Source organism: Mustela nivalis (genome assembly GCF_964662115.1).
Source record: "Mustela nivalis genome assembly, chromosome: 2".
Lineage (NCBI taxonomy): Eukaryota > Metazoa > Chordata > Mammalia > Carnivora > Mustelidae > Mustela > Mustela nivalis.
The window spans coordinates 129,493,685-129,511,406 of NC_139021.1; the positions used below are offsets into that span (position 1 = coordinate 129,493,685).

The following is a 17,722-nucleotide window of genomic DNA, read 5'->3' on the forward strand; positions in this document are numbered from 1 at the left end:
CATTCCCTTTTGGTCAGCGAGGTTCCTGTTAATTCTCTTGTTGCTTTTAAATTTCTTTTTGTTGTTATTTTTTGGCAATTTGGTTATACTGTTTCTTGGTGTGGGTCTCTCTCACTCATCATTTTTGGTATTCTTTAGATTAGGTTAAGGGAACTCTGGCATATCAAGCATAATAACATTTGTATTATAGGGGGATCCAAAAAGGAGATAGAGAGAGAACAGGATAGAAAGCTTATTTGAGGAAATAATATTTGAAAATTTCCCTAATCTAAAGAAAGAAACAGATACCTGGGTCCAAAAATAATAATTAAACATAATAATAAATAATAATAATAAGCATAATAATGAATAAACATAATAATTAAAATGATAAAAACTAATAATGAAAGAATTATAAAAACAGCAAGAGAAAAGAAAACAGATACATACAAGGAAAACTTATGAGATATCAGCTGATTTTTCACCACAAACTTTGCAGGCCAGAAGAGAATGGCATGATACTTGCAAAGTGCTGAAAGGAAAAAAAAATCCCACAAACAAGAACACTCTACCCAACAAGGTTATCATTCAGAACTGAAGGAAATGTAAATCTTTCCAAGCAAAAGTTAAATAACTTCATCATCACTAAACCAACCTCACAAAAAATATTAAAGGGAACCCTTTAAAAGTGGCAAGGAAAGGCCATAACTACTTTTAAGGAAAGAAAAATAAAAGAAAGGAAACAACTTCACAGGTAAAAGCAAACATACAGCAAAGGTAGTATATTAATCACACAAAAAGTCAGTATGGAAGTTAAAACACAAAAGTAGTAAAACCAATTATTATACAAAAATTAGTCAAGTGATACACAAAATAAAAAGATATAAAACATGACATCATATACATAAAACATGGAGAACAGCATAAAAACCTGGTGCTTTAGGAATGTGCCTGAACTAAAGCAAACATCAACTTAATATAGACTGCTATACAGGTAGAATCTTATATATGAATCCAGTGTAACAACAAATTAAACACCTATAATAAATTTTTTAAAAAATGAAAAGAAAGGAATCCAAGCATCACACTAAAGAAAGTCATCAAACCACAGGGGAAGAGAGCAAGAGAAGAAGAAAGAAATAGAGAAGAACTACAAAAACAACCAGAAAATAATTAATAAAATGATAATAGGTAGATACCTATCAATAATTACTTAAATGTAAATGGACTAAATGCTCCAATTAAAAGACACAGGGTGACTAAATGGGTAAAAAGTGAGACCCATCTATATAATACCTATAAGAAACTTACTTCAGACCTAAGGACACATACAGGCTGAAAGTAAGGAGTGGAAAAAGATATTCCATGCAAATGGAGGCAAAAAAAAAAAAAAAGCTTACTACTTATATCACACAATGTAGACTTTAAAAGAAAGACTGTAAAAAAAACAAAGAAGGGCATTACACAGTGATAAAGGGATCAATTCAACAAGAGGATACAAAAATTATAAATGTCTAAGCACCCAACATAGGAGCTCCTAAATACCTAGGGCAAGACCTATAGGAAGAAATTGATAGGAATACAAAAATAGTAAGAAAGACTGATCTAAAGGCACCTGTACCCCAATGTTTATAGCAGCAATGTCCACAATAGCCAAACTGTGGGAAAGAACAGAAATATCCATTGACAGATGAATGGATAAAGATATAGTATGTACATACAATGGAATATTATTAGGCCATCAGAAAGAATGAATACTTACCATTTACATTAACATGGTTGGAACTGGAGGGTATTATGCTGAGTGAAATTAGTCCATCAGAGAAAGACAATTATCATATGGTTTCACTCATATGTGGAATATAAGAAACATTGCAGAGGATCATAGGGGAAGGGAAGGAAAACTGAATGTAAAGTCATCAGAGAGGGAGAAAAACCATGAGAGACTCTTACTATAGGAAACAAACTCAGGGTTGCAGGAGAGGAGGTGGGTAGGGTAATGGGGTAATTAGGTAATGGGCATTAAGGAGGGAATGTGATACGATAAGCACTGGGTGTTATACACAACTGATGGACTATTGAACAGTATATCCAAAACTAATGATGTACTATATATTGGCTAATTGAATTTAAATTAAACAAAAAAGAGTAGGATATTTTAACACCCCCACTTACATCAATCATACAGTCAGATAATCATTAAAGAAATAGTGGCTTTGAATGGCACATCAGACCAGATGAACCTAAAAGAAAAACATAACATTCTAGCCCAAAACAGCAGAATATACATTCTTTTCAAAGGCACACAGAACTTTTTCCAGAACAGATCACATTTTAGGCCACAAATTAAGGCTCAGTAAAGTTAAGAAGATTTAAAATGTATCTAGCATCTTTTCAGACCACAGTGGTATAAAACTAGAAATTAATTGTATTAAAAGTATAGTATAGACATTTTAATATTTCTTCCTCCAATCCATGAGCATGGAATGTTTTTCCATTTTTTTGTGTCATCTTCAATTCCTTTCATAAATGTTTTATAGATTTCAAAGTACAAGTCTTTAACCTCTTTAGCTGGGATTATTCCTAGGTATCTTACTGGTTTTGGCACAAAGCAATCTTTACATTTAATGCAATCCCTATCAAAATACTACCAGCAATTTTCACAGAGCTAAAAAAAAAAATCCTAAAATTTGCATGGAACCACAAAACACACCAAAAAGCCAAGGAAACCTTAAAAAAGAAAAGTAAAGTTGGAGCCATCACAATTCTGGACTTGAAGTTATATTACAAAACTATAGTGGTCAAAACAGTATGGACCAGGTACAAAAATAGACATATAGAGCAATAAAACAGAATACAAAACCCAGAAATGATCCCACAAATATATGTTAATTTTGACAAAGCAGGAAGGAATATCCAATGGGAAAAAGTCTCTTCAACAAATGGTGCTGGGAAAACTGGATAGCAACATGGAAAAGAATGAAACTGGATCACTTTCTTACACCAAACACAAAAATAAATTCAAAATGGATGAAAGACCTAAATGTGAGACCTGCAACCACAAAATCCTAGAAGAGAGTACAAGCTGTGACCTCTTTGACATCGGCTGCAGCAATTTCCTTCTAGCTATGTCTCCTGAGGCAAGAGAAACATAAGCAAAAAGACCTATTGGTATTTCATCAAAATAAAAAGATACTGGACAGTGAAGGAAACAATCAACAAAACTAAAAGGCAACCTACAAAATGGGAGAAGATATTTGAAAATGACATATCTGATAAAGGACTGGTATTGAAAACATATAAAAAACTTTCAAAACGCAACACCTCAAAAGTGAATAATCCAATTTAAAAATGGACAGAAGATGAACATTTTACCAAAGAAGATATATAGGTGGCCAACAGATAAAAAGATGCTCAACATCACCCATCATTAGACAAATACAAATCAAAACTACAATGAGGTAACACCTCACACCTGTCACAATGGCTAAAGTCAACAAGAAACAGTAGGTGCTAGCAAAGATGTAGAGAAAGGGGAACCCTCTTGCATTGCTGGTGGGAATGCAAACTGGTGCCACCACTTTGGAAAATAATATGAAAATTCCTCAAAAAGTTAAAACTAGAACTACCCATCAATCTAACAATTGCACCACCAGATATTTATCCAAAAAATACAAAAATTTTACTTCAAAGGAATATATGCACCCTTATTTTTGTAGAAGCATTGTCTACAATAAACAAATCATGGCAGCAGTCCAAGTGTCCATTGACCGATGAATAGATAAAAAAGAGGTAGCATATATATACAATGGAATATTACTCCATCATAAAAAAGTAGAATGAAATCTTGGCATTTACAAAGACATGGATGGAACTAGAGTATTATGCTAAGTGAAATAAGTCAGCCAAAAAGACAACTTCCATATGATTTCATTCATAGTGAGAATTTAAAAAATAAAACAAAGGAAAAAGAGAGAGAGAGAGAGAGAGGCAAACCAAGAAACAGACTCTTAACTACAGGTAACAAACTGACGGTTACCAAAGGGGAGGTGAATGGGGAGATGGGTTAAGTAGGTCATAAGGATTAAAAAGTTCACTTGCAATGATGAGCACCAGGTATTGTACGGAAGTGCTGAATATATTGTACACCTGAAACTAATATTACACTATATGTTAACTAACCGGAACTTAAATAAAACCTTTTAAAATTTTTAGAAAATAAAAAATCAATTGCAAGGAAAAAAACAAACAAACAAACAAACAAACAAAAAAACCCTACAAACCTGTGGAGGCTAAACAACAATGGTAGCTACTATACAACTTAGGCATCAATGAAAAAATAAAAAAGGAAGTAAAAAATACATGGAGACAAATGAAAATTAGAACACAGTGACCCAAAATTTTTGAGACACAACAAAAGGAGTTCTAAGAGGGAATTTCAGTGATACAAGCTTACTTCAAGAAATAAGAAAAATGTCAAGTAAACACCCTAGCCTTATATCTATAGTAACTAAAAAAATAATAATAATAAATAAGAACAAAGCCCAAACATAGCAGATGAAAACAGGAAAAAATAAAGATTAGAATGGAAATAAGGGAACTACAGACTATAAAAACAATAGAAAGTATTAATGAAACCAAGAGCTGTGTCTCTGAAAAATAAATAAGCCTTTAGTCGAACTCAACAAAAAGAGGCAGGAATCAAATAAAATCAGAAGTAAAGGAGGAGAAATAATAAATGACATTACAGAACTACAAAGAATTTTAAGAGAATACTATGCAAAATTATATGCTAACATATTGGATGACCTGGAAGAAATGAGTAAATTCCTAGAAACACAATCTTCTAAAACAAAATTAAGAAAATAGAAAACTTGAACATACCAATTAATAGTAATAAAATTGAATCAGTAGTCAAAAGACTCTCAACAAACAAAAGTCTAGGACTAGATGGCTTCACAAGTAAATTTCCTCAAACATTTAAAGAAGAATTAATACTATTCTACTCAAGCTATACCAAAAAATAGGAGAGGAAGAAAAAGTTCCAGAATTATTCTATGAGGCCAGTACTACCGTGGCACCAAAACCAAACAAAGATACTACAAAAAAACAAAAGACACTACTAAAAAGTCTCTGATAAACATAGCTTCAAAAATCCTCAACAAAATATTAATAAATGGAATTCAACAGCACATTAAAATGATCATTTACCAGGACCACATGAGTTTGATTCCAGGGATGGAAGAGTTGTTCAATATTCATAAATCAATCACTGTGATACGTCATATTAACTAGAAGAAGGATAAAAACCATGTGATCATTTCAATAGATACAAAAAAAGCATACAGCAAAGTACAACATCCATTCATGATTAAAACTCTCAATAAACTGGACTCAGAGGAAGCATACCTCAACATAATAAAGGCCATAAATGGAAAGTCTAAAGCTAATACCACACTCAATGGGAAAAAAACTGCTGCCTTCGGCTCGGGTTATGATCTCAGGGTCCTAGGATCAAGTCCCGAGTTGGGCTCTCTGCTCAGCAGGGAGCTCTCTGCTCAGCAGGGAACCTGCTTCCTCCTCTCCTCTCTCTGCCTGCCTCTCTGCCTACTTGTGATCTCTCTCTGTCAAATAAATAAATAAATAATCTTTAAAAAACAAACAAACAAACAAAACTTCCTCTAAAATCAGGAACAAGACGAGAATGGCCAATCTAACCACTCGTATTCAATGCAAAACTGGACGTTCTCGCCATAGTAATCAGATAAGAAAAAGTAATAATAAAAGACATCCAAACTGATAAAGAAGAAGCAAAACTGTCACTATTTCAGATAATGTGATACCCTGTATAGAAAACTCTAAAGACTCCACCAAAAAAACTATTAGAACTAATAAATGAATTCAGTAACGTTGCAGGATACAAAATTAATATATAGAAATGCATTGCATTTCTATACACTAACAACATATTAGCAGAAACATAATTTTTTTTAAATCCCATATAGAAATACACCAAAAAGAATAAAATACCTAAGACTAAACTTAACAAAGGAGGTGAAAAACCTATACTCTGGGGGACAACTGGGTGGCTCAATGGGTTAAAGCCTCTGCCTTCGGCTCAGGTCATGATCCCAGGGTCCTGGGTTCAAGCCCGGCATTGGGCTCTCTGCCCAGCAGGGAGCCTGCTTCCTCCTCTCTCTCTACTTGTTTCTCTGCCTACTTGTGATCTCTCTCAAATAAATAAATAAAATCTTTAGAAAAAAAAAACCAAAATCTATACTCTGAAAACTATACAGCATTAATGAAAGAAAGTGAAGATGATACAAATAAATGAGAAGATATTTTATGTTCATGGACTGGAAGAATTAATATTGTTAAAATGTCCATATTACCCAAAGCAATCTACAGATTCAATGTAATCCCTATCAAAATACTAATAGTATCTTTCACAGAACTAGAACAAATATTACTAAAATTTGTAGGGAACCACAAAAGGCCTCAAATAACCAAAGCAATCTTGAGAAAGAACAAAGCTGGAGGTATCACTATCCCAGATTTCAAAATATACTATAAAGCTACACTAATCAAAACAGTGGTACTGGCAAAAAATAGACACACAAATCAATAGAATGATATAAATAGCCTAGAAATAAATCCACACCTATATGGTCAATTAACCTGTGACAAAGGAGGCAAGAATATAATATAGGGAAAAGATCATCTCTTCAATAAATGGTGATGGGAAAACTGGACATCTAAATGCAAAAGAGTGACACTGGACCACTTTCTTATACCATAAACAAACTCAAAATGGATTGAAGACTTAAATGGGAGATGTAAAACCATAAAAGTCCTAAAAGAAAATACAGGCAGTAGTTGGCATTGGCTTTAACAACATATTTATGGATATCTCTTCTCAGGCAAGGAAACAAAAGCAAAAATCAACTCTTGGGACTACACCTAAATAAAATGTTTTTCCACCAGGAAAACGCAAATCAAAACCACTATGAGGTATCAACGCACACCAGTCACAATGGCCAGTATCACAAAGACAAGAAATAAGTGTTGTCAAGAATATGAAGAAGAAGGACGCCTCCATGCAATGTTAGTAGAAAAATAAATTGGTGCAATCATTGTGATAAACAGTACGGAATTTCCTCAAAAATTAAAAGTAGAACTACCATGCAGTCCATTAATTTCCCTACTAGTTATTTTCTCCAAAAAAACCCAAAAATACTAATTTAAAAAGAAATATTCATTCCTATGTTTATCGCAGCATTATTTACAATAGTTAAACTATGGGGTAACCCAAAGGTCCATCAATAAATGAATAGGTAAAGAAGAAATGTTACTTGTCAACAATGAAATATTATACAGACATAGAAAACGATGAAATATTGTCATTTACAACAACATGTATGGACTTAGAGGGTATTATGCTAAGTGAAGTAAGTCAAACAGGAAAGACAAATACCACATGATTTCACATAAATGTGGAATCTATAAAACAAAACAAACAAGCAAAAAAACCATATTTTAAATATGAGAACAAACTGTTGCTAAAGGTGAGATGGGTGAGGGGATGAGCAAAATAGATGAAGGGCATGAAGGAATAGAAGCAAACTTCTATTTATAAAAAAAAATAGTCATAGAAATAAAAAGTACAGCCTAGGGAATATAGTCAATAACACTGCATTAAATTGTTTGCTGACAGATGGTAACTATATTTATCATGGGGAGCATGTATGTCAATCATACTTCAACAATTAAAACAAAAACAAAAACTTTGCTCCTCAAGGAGAAGCTGGGAAATCGGGGTTCCATCTCATTTATATGGTGCTGTGTTAGAGGTAGAGTTTATAGTGAAAGTGTACTCAGTATTTCCTACCTATTTTGAAGTGGGCATTTTCTCAGTTGCTCAATGTACAGGAGTCTTTCAAATAATTTCTGGATTTCTCTCAGAGGTAACTGATCCGTGTGTAGTTGTTTATTTAGTGTGTTCGTGGGCAGAGGCACAAACTTCTTTTAAAAATACTCCTTTGGGGGGTGTGCCTGGGTGGCTCAGAGGGTTAAGCCTCTGCCTTCGGCTCAGGTCATGATCTCAGGGTCCTGGGATTGAGTCCTGCATTGGGCTCTCTGCTCGGCAGGGAGCCTGCTTCCACCTCTCTCTCTCTGCCTGCCTCTCTGCCTACATGTGATCCCTGTCTGTCAAATAAATGAATAAAATCTTTAAAAAAATACTTTTTTGGTATCTTCTATCAATCCTAGGAAATTCTTAGTATCTTTTTTATACTTTTTTCTCTTCTGGATCTTGTATTAGAATATTTTAAAACTTGTCACACATCTTCTATGTATCTTAACTGCCTTAAAAAATATTTTGTGTGTGTGTGTTTCTGTGGTGCATTATAAAGAACTTCTTAAACCCTATCTCTCAGATCATTAATTCTCTATCTAATCTGTCTTGCCTAACCATTGAATTTTTCACGATTATATTTTTCATTTTACATAGCTCTGCCCGGTCAATTTTGACAGCCTTTTGTTCCTTCACCATACTCATCACACTTTAGTAAATAAGTAAGTGAATAACATATATTAAGCATATTTATATTCACTATCATAATTTCAATATATGCCGTGTTTGAAGTTCTGATACTGCTGCTTGTTTTCTGCAAAGTCTCATTCATGTATCTTGCCTATTTGTGTGAGTTGTGACAATTTATTTTTCTAAGACCTGTATGAGAATTTTTTGTGGACTAGGTAAGAAGTAAACAGAGAACTTGAATTTACTTCTGGCATGTACTTGGAGGTACTGCTAAGACAGAACCACCTTATATTTTCAGCTTGGGTTTTAGAAGCTATTCAGATAATATGAATTCTGACCCAAAGTCCAGATAAAGATAAAGTTATGGGTAAAAAATCTCTAAGACAGTCGTGCCTGAATGGCCCAGTCAGTTAAGCCTCCAACTCTTCATTTTGGCTCAGGTCATGACCTCATCATAGTTGGAAATTGAGCCCCCCTTCAGGCTCCACACTTGGCAGGAAGTCTGCTACACTCCCTCTCCCTCTCCTCCCTCTGCTTTTCCCCTCACCCCACTCTTGGTGTGTGCACACTCTCTCTAAAATAAATAAATAAATCTTTAAAAAAAAATCTCCAAGGTATTTTGTATTCTTTTTTCTGAGCTGCCCAGAGCCAAAGTTAAGCCAGCCAAGTTTTCCTATCTTTTGCTATAGGAAAGTGTTTTCCTTGTTCATTCAATAAGATGGTCAAATTAAAGGATCCTCAGCTTCATGCAAAGGCTCTCATGTGACTTTCCAGGTGGCAGAATATAAGCTTTGCTTTTTGTCCTCAGTTCATGGTCTTTCAAAATTCAAGCTACAGGCCATAATGGAAAAGAAATTCTCACATCTGCCAGCACAGTGCTGTTGCTGGCTTGCTAGTCTGGATGTCGGCTCTTTGTATCTGGCTGACCTCAACTGAATTTACCTATTATATTACCCATGTATTTAAAAATACTTTACATATCACTTTTAGTTCCTCTGGTTCACTATATTTCTAGAAATCAAGCCTTTTTAAAAAGAAATCATATTATAGTGCTTTTAGACATCAGTGATGCCTATTTATTCTTTAGTTATGAAATGCTACTCTGAGGATTGTCCTGTTTTCTCCTTCAGGTAAAAACATTCCTCAAAATTATTACTCTTAGTAAAGACAGCAGATCTCAGCAGTTGCAGGGAATCTAAACTAAGGATAGAAATTAGGCTAAATAACTATTAAGAATAGAAAATTTTTCTCTTATCACAGAAAAAAATCTAAGCAGCCTATCACTTAGATATGTTTCTAGTAGTTACCTCACTAAATTCATGTCCCACTTAAAAGTCAAGTAGAGCAATATACTGCAACTACATACACTACCAACTGGAGAAAGGAAAGGGGAAAAAAGGAGTAAAGGGAAAATGCTCTTCAATCCAAATCACAAAATGACATACAGCATTGCTACTTGCATGCTTTCCTTTCTTCCCTCCTTCTTGCTTCCTTCTTTCAATTCAGTGATAATCACCTTGCACTTACTATGTATAGAGCATCATTCTAGGTGTTGGAAATACAACAAAAAATAGGAATAAAGAAATATGTGAATGATAATACAGAAATTAATACCCAAAAATAAGAAAATAAATGATAGTTCTTTGAAAATGAAAAAATACTAAAAAAACAAAAACAAACAAACAAACAAACAAAAAAACGCTTGTTATTATCATCTTTATCACATGAGGATCTGGATAATTCTTACAGACCATGATTATAAAAGCTACTTTATCCTACTGCACAAGAGAAAATATGTCTTAATGGACTTGGAGTTTCAAAGCAATTTTCACTGGCAAAGTTTCTTGCTTAAAAGCATTTTCAAAACTCTGTTAATCTATAATTTGACTCTTCTCAACTCTCATTCAGTCACAAATGCAAAAGAATGCCCTATAATTCACATTAGGCTCTCCAAGGAATCAACCCCTCTAGCTTGCATAGTGTTCTAATTCAAGTTCTATTTTCTCCTTTACCAATAAATCTCGGATTCCATACCCTCAACCAGCCATGAGCCAGAATGAAAGATTTAACAAAGCTTCAGCATGGTAGTTGTTGAATAAGCACTCTGATACATTTCCACACTATAAACATTTAATGAGACTTACTCCCAACAGAGTATTTACTACATCAGTTTATTTCATAGTATTATATTTGCAGAGGCAAGACAGAGCAAAGGTTATTTTGGATCTTTTACCAACACAGCTTCCTGTAAATAAAGAAAAATGCAACCATTTAATTTACAAAACCATTTTAAAAAGCTAAATGCTCAATAAATTCTGCTTTATCTAGTTCAGACAGCCTCAGCACCTATTTGTAACTCAGATATTTTATATATATTTTGTACTGGTTTGAGCAGCCTTAGCTTTAACTGAGAACTGATTTCAAAGGTTGTTAAGACAGCATTAAGATTTCTAGGAAATCTTTGGGACTCCCTCTTGCCTTGTTCAGAAGTGAGTCAGCCACTTATCTTGAAAAAGGGAAGGTGCCATCACTATACCTATTCCCACTCCTGTCAGTGCTACACACACACACACACACACACACACACACACACACACACTTCTCCTTTTCTCTAACCACTGCCTTATCTTGCCTGTAGCAGCTACTTTCAATTAAAGAGAGATAGAAGTCCCAAAAAATCATCTGTTTTCTTCTATAGTTCCAAGAATATAGAGTGAGTGTCTGGGATAAACTGGACATCTTACTCCTGACATAATTCTGTTTAGTACTATGAAAAATGTTATATACAATTCTATTCATCCATTTTAACAAATTTTACCTCACCATATTAGCTACTCTCCAAATACAGACTAGTTCTATTTAAATGACCCAGGTGCTTGATTACATTTATAATTTCTCTGATGGTTCACACAGACTAAGAATCTTAGCATAAAAAAGCACCTTAAGGAGTATCTGTGAGAATTCAATATAGCACAGAACTTAGAAATAATTTCTGGAATCAGACTAGATCACTTCCTGGATACTACCACTCACTAGGCTTCTGATTTGAGCAAGTTATATAACTTATCTAAGTCTCAGTTTCATTTTGTTTTATTCTGTAAAACAAAAGTATCTTATAGGACACTGTAATAATTAAGTCATACATTTATGTTAACTGTTTAGCTATCAAGAAATGTTACATACTAACAAGTTAGGGGGACCTAACTTCTGCTAGTATCACTGGTATAAAATCACTAAGATACACAATCTTGCCTACAAAGAGTTTTCAGTCTTATTATGGGTACCATTCAAGAGTCACCACTAATCATCTACCTTATTTAGAATTTTCACATAGGTGCTAATAATTAGGAACTTAAATTTTTGCACAGGTATTGATAATAAGGAATTTAATAATGTTAGATTAGAAATAAAGGCATCTGTTTAAAGATATGTAACTAAAAGAAAAACATAAAGGTTAAATGAATTCGATTTTTCATGCTAAGTTTATCATGAAAGTAAAATAATGTTATGAACAATATAGGAATTATATGTGCTTAGTTTATTTTTTACATTACCAGGAAAACTTCAGTAATTTAACTGCATTGATTTCATTAGGGAAGATTTTGCCTCCAAATAGTCATTTCCACTCATGATAAGGAGAGCTAAAGTTTATCGAGCACTTATTATGTGCCAGTCACTGTTCTAAGCATTTTACCTGTACTATTAATTTACTGATTCTGACCACACTATGATGTAGGCCCTACTATTATTCCCATTTTAGTAGTAAGAAAACTGAGAATTAAATAACTTTCCTAATAAGTGCCATAGCAGAGATAGGAACCTCAACATAAAGAGATCTAAAACCCTTATCTTTAAGCATTACTCTACCTTGCTTCCCATTAAACTGCATGTCTGACTTGTATAGCTAATTATCTTTGACATCAAACTTGAATGTTTGATAAATATCTCAAACTCAACATGTTGAAAATTGAATTTCTGATCTCCCTCTCAAAACTGGCTTCACCCACAGTGTTCCCTATCATGGTTGATGAAAGTTATCCATGCAGTTGCTAAAGAAAAAACAAGAAAACAAAAACAAAAAAACCTTGTCATTATTTCTGGTAGACACAGAGGTGTACTGTCCATATCTCCCTTCCAAGTAGGACTTACTGCTCAGCTGTGGGGACTGAGGCCAGCAGATGGCCCCAGTGGTCAGTTCCTCAGTTGCAAGGGGCTGCTCCTTCTTCCCTATCCCTGGACATCATATAGCCTTCCCAGGGCAGGATGACCTGCGCCCAGTGACAGACAGAGGCAAAGGGAAAAAAAAGAGGAAAGAAAAAAAAAAAAAAGCCTGGCTATTTCTGTTTGACAAGGTACACTTGAGGGGAATCCTCCTTCTAGAGCTCTCTGCTGATTGATCTAGGCTTTGTGGATCTGGCTTACAGGTAGACTTCTTTGGCTCAATCCTGCTCCCTTCCTCTTCCCTTCTCATATACTAATACGTAACAACACTCTGTATCCCAAACTCTGTTCAGTGTGTGTTTTGGATGACCCAGCCTGCAAAGTCAGCCATGACTCCTTTCTCTCACATCTGACATCTGTTCTGTCAAATCCAGTTGGCTTCACTTATAAAATTTACCTTAATATTCAGTGATGCCACCCTAGTCCAAACTAAACTGTGAGATGGAATGAGGTGATGAACATAAAATGTAAGAATGGAACATATATTACCATAATAGCTTTCTGCCTGGTTTTTCAGCTTCTCTTTGTTCCCCTTCAGTCTATACTCTACAGGCAGCCGATATAGTTCTTTTAAGATTCAAGTGTTGTACCTCTGCTTAGTACCTTACAATAAATCCCATTTAACTTGAAGTAAAAGCCAGAGCCACTAAAAGCCTACAGAGTCCTCCATAACCTGTCCCCATTGGGTCTCCTTAGTTCAGCTCTGACTTATCCCCTTATTCTCCCCACTCAAGCACCCTGGTTTCTGTGCTGTCCCTTAAACAGTGGGACATGATTTCAAACCTTCATCCTAGATCCCCATCTGCCCAATTATCTAATCTCTTTCAAGCCTCCAAGTCATCTTGCCTTCTCAATGTAACATTCTGTACAATTTACTTATCTACGATGTCCATTGCTTTTGTTTTTTTGCCTCTATTCTTCTTTGAGAACATAAGCTTCATGGGAGCAGTACTCAATTTGATCCCAAGCATAAAGAACATAGCCAATGATAAGTATTTGTGGAATGGATAAATCCTATATTTCGTAAATTGATTGATGTAAACTAAAATCATCATTTCAGTGTAATCAACAATCCCACTTAAAATTCATTGACTTCCTTGGGAGAAATGTAAAGGAATATTTTCCTGCTAATCATTTTATTGGAAGACACAAGGCAATGATGGAGACTGATAAAGTAATTGGATTTTTATTTACTCACAGTCTATACTCCAATCTGAAAACCAATATCTGTTATTTTCATATTGAGACACAGCAAATCACATTTTATCTTTCTCTCCACTTACCTCAAGCTCATCAAGGGCACTTCCTAGTGTTGCTGCCTTAGGTTCTGGTGGGGCAAGCGTATTCTGGATGCCTTGTGAAGCATTTGAAATTACATTGAGGGCATTGTGAATTTCTTCACAAACTGTGTCCTTGCTGGCTTGGAGGGAAGCAACATCAGAATGTTCCAAACAAGCTGAGCAAATTGAATGCAAGAGGGGGGAGTTCTCCTTCAGTGAGGCCCGGGCCCCTGCAATTTCATCCCTCTGATTTGGAGATTTTAAGTCCTAAGGAAACACATAAAAAGAGAGCTTCCTTACCATGGGTTATAAAAGAAAGATTTATACAAAAAAGCTCCATTTTTCTGTCAATATAAATGAAAAGGTAATAGACACTAAGAAGTCAGGTATAAGTTAAAATCAAGGGCATCAATTATTTCTACACTCCTTCAGATTCTGTTAAAAAGTTCTACAATAGGAAAGCTGAGCCAATTAGCAAATAAAGGTCACAATGGCGTAGACGTATAATAACTAAGTAGATCTTATATTTGTCAGTCATAGCTTGCTTATAAGTCAGAAAAATACTCTGACATTCACATTATTAAGTGCATTATAAGAGAGCCTGGATTACAAGCATGTTGATTACTTATTTCCATAGATGTTTATGACTGCATTTAACCTCTTCATTCAAACTAAACCGATTCAGTTAAGAATATTAAATTGAACCTCCTACCATTCAGCTATTTTCCACTTTTTTTCAGAAATACTTACTAATAATTTAATCCTGGATCTTTCTCTCTTTGACAATTATTCAAAAAATAGTTATTGAGTACTTAGCATATGCTAGCCCTGTTCTAGACACCAAGTGTACAGATGTGAATCCTACAAGGATTGTGTTCTCCTGAAGCTTATGTTCTTGTTTGAGGGGGTGGGGAACTATCAACAAAGAATAAACTAGGTAAACAAATACACAAGACAATTTCAGGCAATGATAAATGTTGTGAACGAAACATAAAAGTGAAATGTCATAGAGACTGCTTTAGCTTGGGTGGTCAGAAAAGATATTTCTGAATATGACATTTGCAGTAAATATAAATGAAAAGCATTCCAAACAGTGGGAAGACAGGGAAGAGAAAGTCTGATATAAGTGATAGCTGATCAGAGTTAGCTCAAAATACCATGGAGAAACCTGGTAAACACTACATTAGCCAAGTGATAAAGGTCAACATCATCAGTGATGTCATGTGGGTATCAGGCAGCCCTTGACACACTGTGACAAGAGCAGCACTTCACCTTTCTGCTATTCTCTCCAAAAGTCCACAACCCCAATATAATCATGAGAAAAACGACAAGCAAAACCAGATTGGGGAACATCCTGCATGATACCTGGACAATATTCCTCAAGAATGATAAGATCATGAAAAAGAAGGAGGTTGACAAACTGCACAAACCAAAGGAGATAGGGGAGACATGACAACTAAAGGCAATGTGGCACCCTTGACTGGTTCCTGGAACAGAAAGAAGGCATTCATAGAAAAATTGGTGAAATCCAAATAAAACCTGTAGTTGAGTTAATAGTAATATATCAATGCTTGTTCAGAAGTAGCAAATGTAAGATATTAACAACAGAGGAAACCAGAAGAAAGGTAGATGAGTATTTTCCATACTACCTTTACAACGTTTCTGGAAATCTAAAATTATTAATATAAAGTAAAAGTTCATCTTAAAGAAAACTAATTCAAGAGAGCTTAACAATAGCTTATGTGTTCCATATACCCTATCTTATATAATCTTTATAAAAGTTATGAAAAGATATTATCTCCCCCACTTTAAAGGGAAGAAAAATGAGGTTTAGAAAGACTAAGTTCCTGAGCCAAGTTACAGAACAAGGTGACATTTCTTGTACCGTAACGCAAGTCAGTATGACTGCTAAGCTATGATGTTAACAACTATGTTACAGTCTTTCCTACACAGGAAGGATTTCCTTTATTTGCTACTATACAGGGACGAGTAATGACATAATTTATAAAGTGCTTCTAGATAATATCTTACTGATCATCACAACACCATTTGAGGCAGTAAGGCTGGTGTTATTAGCCCCATTTTAACTAAATAGGTATTTAGTGTGAGGAGATTAAGAAGCTGGCAAAATAACTGAGATCTAAACCTAAGTCTTCTGATTGCAAATCCCATGCGTTTTTCAAAACACTCTGCTACCTCGGGATAATGTTGCCTGAGGTTAATAAATGGCTGTGCTACTATATTTTTAGTTCCTTCCTTTCTGAAAATAAAGGCTGTCTGTGACTTCATGCAGGCTCTAGGGGAGATTAGCTTCTTTACAAGATGTAGGGAGGACAGTTAGAAGTAGCTGTCAACTCACTGTTGTACTCACTAATTACCCTCAACAAGACACTTTGTAGTTTTCTTGGCTTGCTATGATTTCCCTCTTATATTTCTGGTCTAGGTTCTAGTTCCAGCTCTGTCATTAGCACTGTGTTCAGGGTAAGTCTTCTACTCGTTCAGTGAATGTTTTTCCATCTCTAAATGTGGGGTAATGATACTTTTACCAATGTTCTCATGAGATTGAGTAAGTAGCACATCAGAAATGGAATGTACTTGAAAAATAGTAGAGAATTATGGAAAGAGGACAAAATTATTCCTCCTAAAATATTCCTAAAATAATCTTCCTAAAATTTATCAAACGTGGTGTACTGTTTTTGTCCTGTGATGCTCTTAGTGATTTTCAAACTTCCCACAATTTTATAGCACTACCTACATTTATCTCAGTGTGATTTGGAAGAAAAATAATTGAATGTTTAAATAGGATGCACACTTCTCAGAGGTATAATGATAAAAAGTATGAATACTCAGAAGGAGCTGAAGAAAATTCTCTGCATAATAGAGCAATAATGTAACCTAATTACATAATACCATCCGAAGTGACCTATGTATTACACTGCTCTATGTAGAATGGCAAGATCAATGTTTAGGTAATTTCTGAAAGGTGAAAGTTTGTGAACATATATCACTTCAAAGAAAGATAAGGTTTAAAGTATTAGTTCTTTCACTCTGATGATTGCTATGTATATCTCACCATTAACTGTGGTAACTTTAATGTTGTAGGAACTTTGGAATTAAAAAAAAAAAATACTAGGGATGCCTGGGTGACTCAATCAATTAAGCGTCTGCTTTCAGCTCAGGTCATGATCCCAGAGTTCTGGGATCGAGTCCTGCACTGGGCTCACTCCTCAGCAGGGAGTCTACTTCTCTCTTTCCTTTTCCCTGCCTCTGCACCTTTGCTCTTCTGCTCTCTCTCTTGCTCACTCACTCCCTCTCTCTCAAATAAACAAATACTTTATTTATTTTTTTTAAGATTTTATTTATTTATTTGACAGACAGAGATCACAAGTAGGCAGAGAGGCAGGCAGAGAGAGAGAGAGAGAGAGAGAGGGAAGCAGGCTCCCTGGGGAGCAGAGAGCCGGATGCGGGGCTCGATCCCAGGACCCTGAGATCATGACCCGAGCCGAAGGCAGCAGCCCAACCCACTGAGCCACCCAGGTGCCCCTAAACAAATACTTTAAAAAAAAAAATTCTAAAACGTTTTGGAGTTTGAGCTTATGCTTTGTTATCCCCGCCCAAGGCAACTACCAAATCCTAAATAGCAAGCTGATAAATCTGTGAGAAAAGATAGATTCAGTGAACATATAAAAAATAACATATT

At 35.0% G+C, this 17,722-nt stretch overlaps 1 protein-coding gene across 3 annotated transcripts in view; it reads right to left on the reverse strand.

Annotated features, from left to right (window-relative positions):
• Window positions 1-17,722, reverse strand: part of CTNNA3 (catenin alpha 3) — a 1,840,263-nt gene that overhangs the window by 1,357,668 nt on the left and 464,873 nt on the right. For all 3 annotated transcript variants that reach the window (XM_082714750.1, XM_082714748.1, XM_082714749.1), the window contains exon 6: window positions 14,026-14,289. In XM_082714750.1, the coding sequence (XP_082570876.1) occupies window positions 14,026-14,289 (264 nt within the window). The remainder of the gene's footprint in view (window positions 1-14,025; window positions 14,290-17,722) is intronic.